The sequence below is a fragment of the Drosophila gunungcola genome, unplaced genomic scaffold (genome assembly GCF_025200985.1).
Source record: "Drosophila gunungcola strain Sukarami unplaced genomic scaffold, Dgunungcola_SK_2 000078F, whole genome shotgun sequence".
NCBI classification, from domain to species: Eukaryota; Metazoa; Arthropoda; class Insecta; order Diptera; family Drosophilidae; genus Drosophila; species Drosophila gunungcola.
This window is the reverse complement of record NW_026453241.1, coordinates 156188-169056: the sequence shown is the minus strand read 5'-3', so window position 1 is coordinate 169056 and position 12869 is coordinate 156188. Positions and strand designations below refer to the sequence as shown.

The window sequence follows — 12869 nt, the reverse complement described above, 5'->3', positions numbered from 1 at the left end:
AAGGTAGCGCGTTTGAATTTGCTGTTTTTTAGTGGGAATAGATTGGTTGTGGGAACAGATTTGGGGAAAATGACATTTCACCATCTGGTCACACTGACTTCGCAGCGAATTGTAAAATTGTTGAGAAACATCGGATTTATTTCGCTGAACTGCCAACAGGTGGAAGTGGAGGTGGAGGACTCCATTGGCTGCGGAATTTGCGGAAAGGAAACCCATAACCATGGCGCTGGCCATCAAGAAGCGGTTCGGCTCCTACGTGAGCACGGTGGACGCGGACGGTGCGCCGGCGGTGAAGAAGCTGCGCCTGCAAACACTGGCCGCCGATGCGAAGGCTGCCACAGCCGGAAAAGCTGGAAAACCGGCAAATGCAGAGCGCAAGCTGACGGCGCTGGCCCAACTGGATGTCTATGTGGGCAGCATCACCACCAGCAGCAACAGCAGCAGCAGCCTACCCGCCGGCTCGTCGGTCCTGCCCACTGGGCCAACGGCTCAGGTCCCAATGGGCCCCACGCCCACAGCCATAGCCATAGGCACAGGCACAAACAACAATGGGGCGGCAACCACAACAGGAACCGCCGGCGGAAACAGCCGCGAACTGCTGGAGCTGCTGGTGAAGATCACCGATGAGATATCCTACGAGGACGTGGAACTGGCCGAGCTGAAAGAGGCGGCCAACAAGATATTCCAGCTGTACCAGCTGCAGGAGCGCGACAGTGACACCTCGATCCGGGTGAAGCTGCTGGAGCTGTTGTCGGGACTGGGCTGCGAGTGCGCCACCGAGCAGGCGGTCACCCTCATCATCGACTACTTCATCTTCCTGCTGCGCAAGGAGGTCTCCCAGAAGGTGCTGGCCCAGGGCATGATGTGCCTGTTCCGGATCGGGCAGCGTCGCAAGCACCTGGTGCCCATCGCGTACAACACCCAGGTGGCCCATTTGGCCAAGGAGCAGCTGCGCTCCGGCTCCACGCACACGCAGAAGAACGCAATGCTGGTGATCGGCCGATTTGCCACCAAAATGGAGGGCGAGCGGCACTACGTGTGGAAGCTAGCCTTCTACATCGACTCGCAGGACTCGGGCGTGCGTGCCCAAGCGCTGCACGCCCTGCTGACCCTCGGCGAACGGGGATCCCAGCTGCCGGCGGTGCTCTACCGGCGCGCCGTCGAGGCCATGAAGGACGACTACGAGTGCGTGCGCAAGGAGGCGCTGCGGCTGGTCTTCATGCTGGGCAACCGGCATCCGGACCACATAATACCCTCGGACCGACAGCAGGAGGAGCTGCGCATGATAGACGCCGCCTTCAGCAAGGTGTGCGAGGCCCTCTGCGATCTCTCGCTGCAGATACGCGTGCTCGCCGCGGAGCTGCTGGGCGGCATGACCGCCGTCAGCAGGGAGTTCCTGCACCAGACGCTGGACAAAAAGCTGATGAGCAACCTGCGCCGCAAGCGGACGGCGCACGAGCGTGGCGCCCGTTTGGTGGCCAGCGGCGAGTGGTCGTCGGGCAAGCGGTGGGCGGACGATGCGCCGCAGGAGCATCTGGACGCCCGGAGCATCTCGATCATAGCCAGCGGAGCGTGCGGCGCCCTCATCCACGGCCTGGAGGACGAGTTCCTGGAGGTGCGCACTGCGGCCGTGGCCTCCATGTGCAAGCTGGCCCTCTCGCGGCCGGACTTCGCGGTGACCAGCCTGGACTTCCTCGTCGACATGTTCAACGATGAGATCGAGGACGTGCGACTGAAGGCCATCTACAGCCTGACGGCCATCGCCAGGCACATTGTGCTGCGCGAGGACCAGCTGGAGATCATGCTCGGCTCGCTGGAGGACTACTCGGTGGACGTGCGCGAGGGACTGCATCTCATGCTGGGCGCCTGCCGCGTCTCGACGCAAACGTGCCTGCTGATGGTGGTGCAGAAGCTGCTGGATGTGCTGGCCAAGTACCCGCAGGATCGGCACTCCACGTACGCCTGCATGCGCAAGATTGGCCAGAAGCATCCGCATCTGGTGATGGCCGTGGCCGTGCACCTGCTCTTCGTGCATCCCTTCTTCGAGACGCCCGAGCGGGATGTCGAGGATCCAGCCTACCTGTGCGTCCTTATACTCGTCTTCAATGCCGCCGAGCATCTGGTGCCCATCATCAGCCTGCTGCCCACGGCCACCCATCGCCACTACGCCTATCTGCGGGACTCGATGCCCCACCTAGTGCCCCAGCTGCCCATCGAGGGCGCCTCCTCGGCGAGCGCCACCCACAGGATCGACTCGGCCATGCGCCAGGCGGGCAGCTCGGCGGAGTACCTGCAGATGATTCTCAGCCACATCGAGGAGATCTTCACCATGGCCGACGAGCGCGTGGAGCTGCTGCAGACTGCTCAGTCCAATCTGCAGGTGGGTTTCCAGTAGTGTTGGGTACACTCGCGCACTTTGGTGAACAAGTTCATTTGCTCACTTTTTATTGAGTGAACAACTCACTCACTTTGTTCACACTCTTGTTCAGTTGTTAAGTTGCTCACTTATTTGGTTGCTCAGTTACTCACTTGTTCAGTTGCTCACTTGTTCAGTTGTTCAGTTGCTCACTTGTTCAGTTGTTCAGTTGCTCACTTATTTGGTTGTTCAGTTACTCACTTGTTCAGTTGCTTACTTTCAAACTCACTCTTTTTATACACTCACTTGTTCAGTTGCTCACTTATTAAACTGTTCAGTTACTCAATTGTTCAGGTGATCACTTTGTTGCTCAGTTGCTCATTTGTTCAGTTATTTAGTTGTTCTTATTTGGGCGATGTTATTGTTGACATCCCTCCGATCACAGATTATAAAATCAGTAGAATGTGAAATGGCGTATTATTTGATATCATATACATATTTAATTGAGCAATATAAGGAAAGAACTAGTCAGCAAATAAAAGCAACTACTTAACTGAATAACTGAACTAAACAAGTGAACATTGTGTTCACTTTATTGTGAACATGTTCAGTTCGCTAACAACTCTTTTTTGTTTGATCATTCATGAGCAACCCAACTCTAGTTTCCAAGTCCCCTCAGTGATTATTATTATTATTATTGATCTTATGTTTTCATAAATTTTAGCGATTGGGAGCCATCGATGCCGGAATGTACGGCACCTCGAACTTCCTGGAGACCTTCCTGGCGGCCCAAATCCAGATCGAGCAGATGCAGCGCTGCGCCAGCACGCAAAGGAGCCGCATTCCCCTGAAGGAATCCCTGGCGGCACTCATCCGCAACTGCCTCAAGCTGCAGCACACGTTCTCCGGTCTCAACTACGGCGACATCCTGCAAGTGAAGCAGCTGCGATTGCGTGCCTGCGCCCTGCACTTGGTCCTGGTGGTCAGGGATCGCTCGCAAAGCGCCCTGGGTCCCTGCCAGATGCTCCTGCAAACGGCCGGCGATATCAGCGAGTTCATACGGGCGAACACCAGGGAGGAGGAGGAGAAGGCGCCGGCGGGAGCTTTGCCATTGCTGGAGCCCGAGAAGGCGAAGAAGGAGCCAGCCGGTGGCACCGATGCCCAGCCGGATAGCTTCACGCGCCAGCTGCTGAGCAAACTGGATGGCATATCGGATCCCAAGCCGGGTCGCGTCTTCCGCGAGATTCTGCCCTTGGTACAACAGGCTCCGCCGCTGGCACTGCCGCCGGCCAATGACAAAATCCGACGCTGTGTGGCCAACATCCTGGAGCCATGCCCGCTGCAGTCGCAGGACAATGTGATCAAGGTCACGGCGGGCCTGATAGCGGCCGTTCCCTTTGTGGCCGAGATCGACAATCTGCTGGAGTCGCAAATGGCGGACATGAGAATCAAGATCAAGTATCCGGACCAGCACATGCACACGGTGGTCCCGAAGCGCAGCGACTTCAAGCCCATCATGACGGAGCAGGGGGAGCACGAGACGAACGTGCGCCTGCGCACCACCATCCTGCTGTCGCACAGCGTTTGGACGGAGTCGTCGCTGGTGGAGATCCAGCTGTGCCTGGCCGTTCGTCCCGGCAGCGAACTGGAGCTCTGCAAGCCGGCCAAGGTGCTGTTCGCGCCGAAACCAGTCAGGCGGGGCATTTAGCCTGACTCGCGCCAGGATGGGCTAGCTGGAGTATGCGCTGTGGATGCGGACCTCAAGGCGACACTGCCCCGGGATCTGGAGTCGGAGCTGGCCGATGCATGTGCGAGTGGACGGCGCCGGCGGCGGAGGAGCGGAGTGAAAAGCTGACAAGGCCACACAGCCGCTGCAGGAGCAGACGAACTGGGGGGATTAGCAATTGTTGGCTAAATTTCTGGTCTAAGATATTCGTTGGGTAAATTGTGTAAAGCATCAGCTGTGTAACATGTACTTTTCCAGTTCAAATAACAAACAATTTACGAGAAAAAACATTTTGTAAAATAATAAATCCAAATATTACTTCAATTTTAAACGAAGGGAGTATTAATGAGAAATTGGTATGTGTGGGGTAAGGTAAATGGAAGATTAAGTTTCCGGTTCTGAAATGATTTTCTTAATTTCAATAATTCGAAATCCTTTAATCCATAAGTGAATTTAATTAAATCATAAAGTAAACAAATCAAATACAACACCAACACTTTTGTCTTTTATATAGTTTCTATAGTTTATTTCTCATTATAGGTTTTACAGCTTACACGATTTCTGATCTTTTAATATAGCATTTTCTCCGTTTGCTCGTTTTGATTTTCCTGGGCAAAAATTTTCTTCAGCTTGTTCTGATCTGGTTGTGGTTTTATAGACGCTGCTTTTCTGCTGCTTGTTTGTTATATATGAATTTGTTAATCTTAAGTTTACATTTGATTCGCTAAAAACTCATTTTAAAAAAGTACTTTGTATTCTTGTGTTTTTTTTTTTCATTTGTTTTCGATTTCGTTCTGCATAATATTTAATTTGTTTATAGGCCGTTGGTTAGCAATAATAATTGTTATAATCATATGCAAGTAAATTGTTCAAGTTGGATATTACTGAGTGGTTAGATAAGTAGTTCTTGTTGTAAACATGTTCAATAATGCTGTGAAAAATATACAATAAAAACACATTAGTTTCCGAACCACAAAAACACTCAAAAGCCGATTATTAATCGCTTATCGCTAATCGTTAATTGTTCAGCGTGTCTTTTTTGTTTCATGCTAGGAATCACAGTATTGTGCAAATTACCTTTATTAGTTTCAAAAATGTTTTGCATGGTGTTGACTTGCGCTTATTAAAGTGTGTAAATGTTTATGTAATGTTATGTTATAATGTAAAATAGAACCAGACACAGGCAGTGCATTTGTTGTTGTTGTTGTGGTTCTCTCACTATCGCTATCGATGCCGTTATCGCTATCGCTTTTTCTGGCTCTGTCATCGAAGACGAACGATTATTTCGATAATTCCACTGATGAACACTTTAGTTTGTTTTTCGTACGACAAAAGAGGAAATATTAGTTTAGTTTAATTGGTTTACTTTTGGTTTTTCGGTTTTCCACATTGTTATTGACTATGTTGAGTTTTTATTTTGGGAAATCACAATATCTATGCAAAATCTTATAAATCTCTCTATATGTTTTGTGTATATATATATTTATATATATATATATATATATATATATATATATATATCGCTTTCTCGTGAACATTAGATTTAGATCGTTGTCCTCTATACTGTAAATATATATATTATATATCATATATCCATATATACGTTTGTATAGCAAGTTTTTTTTGTATTGTTTTATGTAGTTCCTTTGTCTTGTTGTCCTTCCATGTCCTTTCTGATCTAGTTTCCTACTTCCCTTCGCTCTACTTCCTCTTCGTATATCTGTTATATCAATCGTTGGGATATGCGTGGTGCAGGTGAATTGTATGTGGATCGTTCGGTTGTCTCCCAATTTTTGTGTGGGTTCGGTTTTTGGGGAGGTCTTGGTATTGGGTGTTGGGTATTCGATTCGATTCGATCTGATTGAAAACTATGCTGAAGCCGGGGGTTATAGTTCATTACAAATAGCTAATTAATATAACAACAAACAGAACGCAGTGCACAAAATATGAGTTATCAAATTACACGCCTCCTCTTTTTTTCATTTTTAAATCTATGCAAAATTTGACTAAGCAACCCTGTATGTTCGTTAAAGACCAAATAATCGTAAGCTTATTTATCCACCTAATTTACTTAATATACTGCCTAATTCGCAAATAAAACTGAACCGATTCAAATAAAGTCCGTTCTGGAATTGTGTTTTTTTCGGGTGTCGATTAAAGCATTGTGTGTAAACTAACAAGTTCAAATATATTAGTTGACATATTCGGATCGAGTTTTTTAAAAAATTCAAAGCATCGCTTCTCTTAAAGCGGCAAGGTTTTTAAAAAACAAAAAGTGTGTTTTTTTGTGTTTATTTTGTTTTATTGTGTTTGTTTAGACTCTTAAAGCGGCAAAGGTTTTTAAAAAACAAAAAGTGTGTTTTTTTTGTGTTTATTTTGTTTTATTGTGTTTGTTTAGACTCTAATGCCACTTGGTGTGTTATTAGTACAAAAAAAATATGAATACATTATTATTATTACAGATATCTGGATTAAGTGGAAACCAGAGACGCAACCTGCATCTCACGGGTTTTAACATTTTCTTTAAGAGGGAGTACCATATGGAACAATTATAGGTATTTAGCTGCATATTATATTAGGTTACAATGACCGACTCGTAAAAGTGGGCCAACTAATTTGTTAATTAACTAATTTGCTTTACTTAAAGAATTAATGGACAAAATGAAAGGATTCTGTTTAAACACTATACGCGAAAAATTGCATTAGACTATGGACGAAAATCGGAACTTAAATATATGAATTGCCGACGACGAAGGGAATATATATTACTTCTGCTTCGCCTGGATTACTTGAACTGGCGTTCGAAAATCTGCTCTGCCGTTAAGTCTTTGATTGTGGCAAGAAGTAAACGAGGTCAATTTGAAAATTTGACTTGCTGCTAATTGAACACATCGATATTTGGTTAGTTATAGACTAACAAGCAGTTCTGTACTAATATAATTGATTGCAAAATAGTCAAGGCATTATCTTTGCAATTCAGTCAATCATTGATCGAAGCTGCTTGATGGTTCTTATTTAAGCCTTCTGTTTTGTACATTTTGAACAAGTCTTAGTTTAGATTAGACTGGAATCGTTATATCTGTCGCTATTGCATTCATTTCCTTTCAATCCCTCTTTGGTTTACAAAACTCGACTCGATTTCCATGTAGATATATATCCTTGTGCCACTAACAACTAAAGGTATTTCGACAAAAAAAATTATTACACAAACAGACATCGTCATTAATTGTTCTTTTCCTTCTTCATACATTTCTCAACGTTACATTCGTTTTTGGTTTCTTTTTTTTTTTTTTTAAGCTTACACAAAAGTTTTTGTTTTTGAAAAGGCGTTTTACTGTTTGCTATAATAAATTTATAAGCCAAAAGAAGCAAAATTATATGCTTTAAATTCATGCGAGATTTCCATCACTTTACAATTGTTTTCTTTTGGTTTTATGTTTTTTCTTTTTTGTTATTTATAATTTTGTTTCTTTTTTTTGCAGACACTTAAAGCAGTTTTCGTTTTACACATAGAATTACACAAAGTATTTGGTTTAAGGGGCATTTAAATCGTTTGAAGAAAACCAGGAGAACAAGGGGCAAATGAATCCCAGCCACGCCTCTTAGACGTAGGTGGCCACGGCTCCGGCTGCAGCTCCTCCATTGCTGGCAGAGGCTCCTCCGGCTGCAGCTCCGGCGGACGCTGATCCCGATGCTCCGGCCGCTGCCGATCCGCTTCCCGATCCTCCAGCGGTTGGCGCCGCCTGATGCGCCGCAGCGGAATTGTTCAGGGGCTGTGGACTAACCGGCGGCTGAAGCTTTCCAGGAACATACTGACCGATGAAGGAGCCGTCCTCAGTGAATTGTCCTGGGTGAAAAAGAAATTTTCAAAATTAATTACCATTAATTTTACATAGTTGCACCAATTCTTCATATTAGCATGTTTCATAGTATCGTTTCTAAGGGTTTTGAATTGTTGGAGGGTGTCAGAGAAATCTTAAAAGGTTTGTAATCCTTGAATTAATATAATATTGATATTGATATTATTATTTGATATTGTTATTATTAATTTTCAAATAAAGGGCAAGAATGTTTTCGAAAATAAAAATACAATAATTCAACAATTTGTAGTTTTACAATAATAAAGATATCGGAAAGGCGCAGTATTATGATTTTTCTAATTCATGGTAATTTGCGGATTAAAATATATTATTTTAAATATTTCAGTGGCACTTCCATTAAACTTATGTTTTATAAAAGCTGGTGCCAAATGTTATGTTATGAAAACAACATAAAATTGGGTCTTTTCTGTGTTAGTAATACTATTTTTACTCATGTTAACCACAACCAACACCAGTGCAGTTTTGCTTTCGTTGTAATCGCGATTTGTATTATTAAAAGTTATTTTGAACTTAGTTAGTTTTGTTATCATTTTTATCTTGGGTTGGGTAGAAGCCGAAGGGAGTTGGTTAATCTAAAACTACTTTGGCAAGCAAACTACAAATACAAATAAGTATTTATTAAAAAATTATTATTGAAAATATACTCAACTTTACCTTGCAAATATGTCAGCTCAAAATGATGATTAGCCAAAGAAAATAAAAACGTAAACGAATTCGGTTTAACCAAAACTCAATGACGTACAGAAGATTGTGAAAATAAAATCTATTAAGCGCTATACAATTTATAATCTCCAAAAATCTAAAAGTTTTAAAACAAGCATGCATTTTTATATACCGTGATTTCGGTCAACGCCAATTTCAAATAATTTCAAAGTCTACACAATTGTCGTTGTTTATTATTCGGTTTTCTTTATTTTATTTGTTTTCTTTCTAATTCAATATGCGAAAGTACATCATACATATATAAAAAAAATTATATTTTCATATAATTATGCTGTTCTCTTCATTCATTCTTTAATATTAAATACATTGAAAAAAATATACTTATTTTGTTGCTGTTCCCGGAAAACAACTCGGGAAGGAAACGTTTTTACATTTTACAACATTGTTTCACTGTCCAAAAACAAAGCAAATGAATTCGAAGTCATTACACAAACTAAAAAAATTAAATAAAGAAATAAAAACAAAATTCACACAGTAGGCTTAAATAAAGTAGTAACCATGTAAGCTAAAAGGATTTCTTTTTGATATTCGGCCAAGCTAAAACGGAGATTTTACATTCGAGTGTTGTTTTATAAAAAAATTATTAAATTATAACTAATTTACGCTTTATGTTTATAAATATATATGCATTACAAGTAAAAAGAGGGAGAAAGCGGGACAGAGATATACAGAGTGCAGGGGATAGAGTGGGACAGGTAGACATGTGCGCAATATAGAGATTTTAAAAGCGAGCTTCATTTTTCTTATAGTTTCTTAATTTTCTTAACAAAAAAAATTACACGTAGCTGCCCGATCTTGATTGTTTTAATTCGCATGCATTTTCTTTCTCGATTACTATTTCTTCCGATGAAGACTTTTATTTCGTTAATAGCCTTTATGCTGCATCCTCGCTGTTGTTGTTGCTATTGTTGTTGTTGTTGTTGTTGTTCATGTTGTTGTTCATGTTGTTTGGCAGTTTTGATTTGCTTTTGTTTTTACACAATTCTAAATTGTAATATTTATATATAAAACCTCTTTTTTATATATAATATATATATATATATATATATATTTTTTTTTTTTAAATTAATGGTCGTTTTTGCACTTAATCGAATGATAATTAGTTAATACCCAATCATGGTTGGGTAGCATTTCTTTATTATTTCCATAAGTTTTTATTTTTCTGCTGTGATGGTGTTTGGTCTTGTTGATATTTGGGGTTGGGTTAAGGGCTCGGTTTCGATATTTTTTGAGTTGCTGTTGCGGCGCGCTGCTTACTAATTAAATCAAAGTCCTTTGCGTCCATATTGGCCAATAAAGGATCCATCTTCGTTCATGCCTGGATATTGGTTGTCGTTGTCGATTTGTTATAGTTTTGTTTGTTTCAATTTAGGTGTTTTAGAAAAAAGAAAAAATGATACAAATATAATATAAATAAAATATGGTGCAGTTATAAATAATAAATCATATGAAACATATAAACAAAGAACACATAACAAGGAACACAAAACATGTGAAATATGGGAAATGTCTGAAATCTTTTTTTTTATCGCCGATCAAATTAAGCTTTAATCGATTTTTTTGCACTAGTAGAGAGCAAATAAATGAAGGCTCTCTCTGGCAAGAGTCGCGAAATTTGTTAGTAATAAAAGAGAACGAACAGTCAACTTCGTGCAGTTCAATGAATCAATCAAGAGAAAGCAAAAGCTTCGGCTTTATAACGGCAGGGGCTCTCTTCGGTTGCCTGGAAGGAGTTTGAGGAAAGCGCGAAAGAGAGCAGCCTTGATCTTCATGAAGCATCTTGGAAGCGGCAGAAAAAAAAAAGATTGTGCTGCAAACACAGCGGTGGCCATTGATTTGGCAATGAAAATCCCAATACCTTTGTATAACAATTATTTTTAATTAAATATCTTGAATAATATATATTGCAAATGATTTAAGTATTATAAATGCATATATAGTTTGATTTTATTGAATGGTAAACACTTGATAATAGAAACATTAAATTAATATTTATTAATACGCAAAAATTCTTGTATGATAATTGGAACCTTACATCATTATGCAAACAATTTTTTTTTGACATTTTATAATTACAAAAGGTATTTTGATTTCCATAAGACAATCGTGCATTTTTAGTGACCACCACTGTAATGATATGAAGCTGCCTCTTTAAAGCACAAGGAAATAAAAGAGCCGCAGAACTAATTAAGGAAGAGCTACCTGACTGATTGAATTACAACAACAAAACCGGTCTGGGAGGAAGAGAAGGGTAGAGTAGAAAGGAGCTCCACTCTCTTTTAGGCCTTGCGGTGCTCAGAATCCGCCATGCAAAGTTCGTAGGAAGGCGGGGCAGCGGAGGGGGTGGCGGAGTTGCTGGCAGTGGGAGTGGGAGAGACCGAAGAGAGTATTGGAACTGGAACGTCTGACGACGTCGATGTCGACGGCCGTTGCTGTTGCAGTTGTTGTTGTTGCTGTGGGGCGGACGCTGCCGATGACGTTGGCAACGACGTCGATTTGCTGCGGGCTGCGGCAGCGGCGCGAGCAGCGGCAGTGGCCACAGCTGATCGTTATCCAATATACATATTCCATTGATAATTTTATCCATTTTTATTTTTATTTCCACCACATCCCATACAATCGTCATCAATGCGAACCAAAAACAAATGTGGCAAAGAAATCAAGAGAGTGAAACAACCAAGAGATAATAAAAAAATCACAATGATAAGTTTGGGGTGGGGTGCTAGACTTAACCCTAGAAATGTAACTGTTATTGGTCCACCGATTTATCCTAATAACGGTAATGCAGCGCCTTAACAAATCTATTGTACTATCCAATAAAAAATACAACATTTTTATTGAACAACATGCTTTCAAAATAATATTTTAAAATTGTCTTTTAACCGTATTTTGAGATCATAAAAAAACTACTAAAATGGATTAAAAACATAAAAAAAAAAAATTTGTACTTTTACCAATGCTGTGAGCAACAATGAAAGAACAGTCTATAACATTCTAAAGTAGCATTACCGTTTTCAAGGACAATCAGATAATGAAAAGGGGGAGCACTAGACATACTCTACGATATCTCGATATACATATATATATGTATATATTGGAATAAAGGAAGGATTCTAACCTGTGTCGCCATCGCCGTATTCGGCCATCGAATCGGTATCGCTTTCCCACGCCGGGTTTGTTCGCTGAACTCACGGATTGGCGACCAGCGCTCTTGTTATCCAACCTGTAATTTAATTGGAAAACATTATTGATTTGTTATCGAAAATAATCGGCTTAAGCTAGATTTTAGCTGAGCTCGCACAAAGGAAAATAAACATACGGACTTCTGACCAATTTTATAATACCCTCTACAAGGGTGTAAATACGATAAATCTGATTTTCTGCAAATGTCAATATATGTATCTAGTTATATGCCATTGTTTTATTAATTTTATTTATCTTGTTTAGATAAATTTAATTTGACATTTTAAAGAAATTAATTGAAACCAAATCAAATAGTTTTTTGATTTAATTTAATTAGTCCTGTATTTCTGTACTTACGGTTGCGAGTACTCGTGGAAACCACCTTCTTCGGGATAATCCCGCCGGCCGTTGGCCAGCTCCCGATCGTGGACATCGTACTTGCCGCCCCGATTGCGTCGGATGATGCAGATGATGATGAATAGCAGGATGATGAAGGCCAGGGCCAGCATCATGCCGATAAACCAACCTGCATTGGCCACCGTCTTGTTCGCCACCATTATCGGTCCCTCCACGCTGTTAGAGTCGATCTCCTGCGTGGCACTCTCCGTGTAGAAGTGCCCATCCACGGAGACCACGCGGAACTCGTAGACTGTCTCCGGATCCAAGCCGCCCACTTCCTGGTAGTCCAAATTCTTTTCCTGATTCTCCCGTATCCATTGGGTTTCGCCCTTGATCCTGGTTTCGCAAGTAGGTTGGTAAATTTCCATTACTTTTATGCATTACAATATAGGTATATATATATTTTAGTATTACCTGTGCATGGTGAAGAAGTGTGTGCCTGGGTGACCTTCGGAACTTGGTTGCCAGTTGATGCGGAATTTGGCCAGTCCATTGTCGGACGGCAGTTGTTCCCAGGAGAAAGAGGGCGTGGCCGGGGCCACATTGATAGCGTCTTTGAGCGTGTTCTTCTCGATGTAGAGCCTATAAAGAGCAAGTAAGT

The 12869-nt window shown here is 42.0% G+C and overlaps 2 protein-coding genes across 2 annotated transcripts in view; one reads left to right on the top strand and one right to left on the bottom strand.

Annotated features, from left to right (window-relative positions):
• Positions 1–75: 75 nt before the first annotated feature.
• LOC128264763 (integrator complex subunit 4) lies at positions 76–4413 on the top strand. The gene is made up of 2 exons (XM_053000423.1): positions 76–2380; positions 3081–4413. The coding sequence occupies exons 1-2, from the start codon at positions 221–223 to the stop codon at positions 4062–4064; spliced, it is 3144 nt and encodes a 1047-aa protein (XP_052856383.1). The 5' UTR covers positions 76–220; the 3' UTR covers positions 4065–4413.
• A 2978-nt stretch (positions 4414–7391) lies between these two features.
• LOC128264803 (neuroglian) overlaps positions 7392–12869 on the bottom strand; it is a 39210-nt gene continuing 33732 nt past the window's right edge. The window contains 5 exon segments of the mRNA XM_053000477.1: positions 7392–7929; positions 11805–11850; positions 11852–11909; positions 12227–12604; positions 12683–12850. Of these exon segments, the coding sequence (XP_052856437.1) occupies positions 7685–7929; positions 11805–11850; positions 11852–11909; positions 12227–12604; positions 12683–12850 (895 nt within the window). The 3' untranslated portion in view covers positions 7392–7684.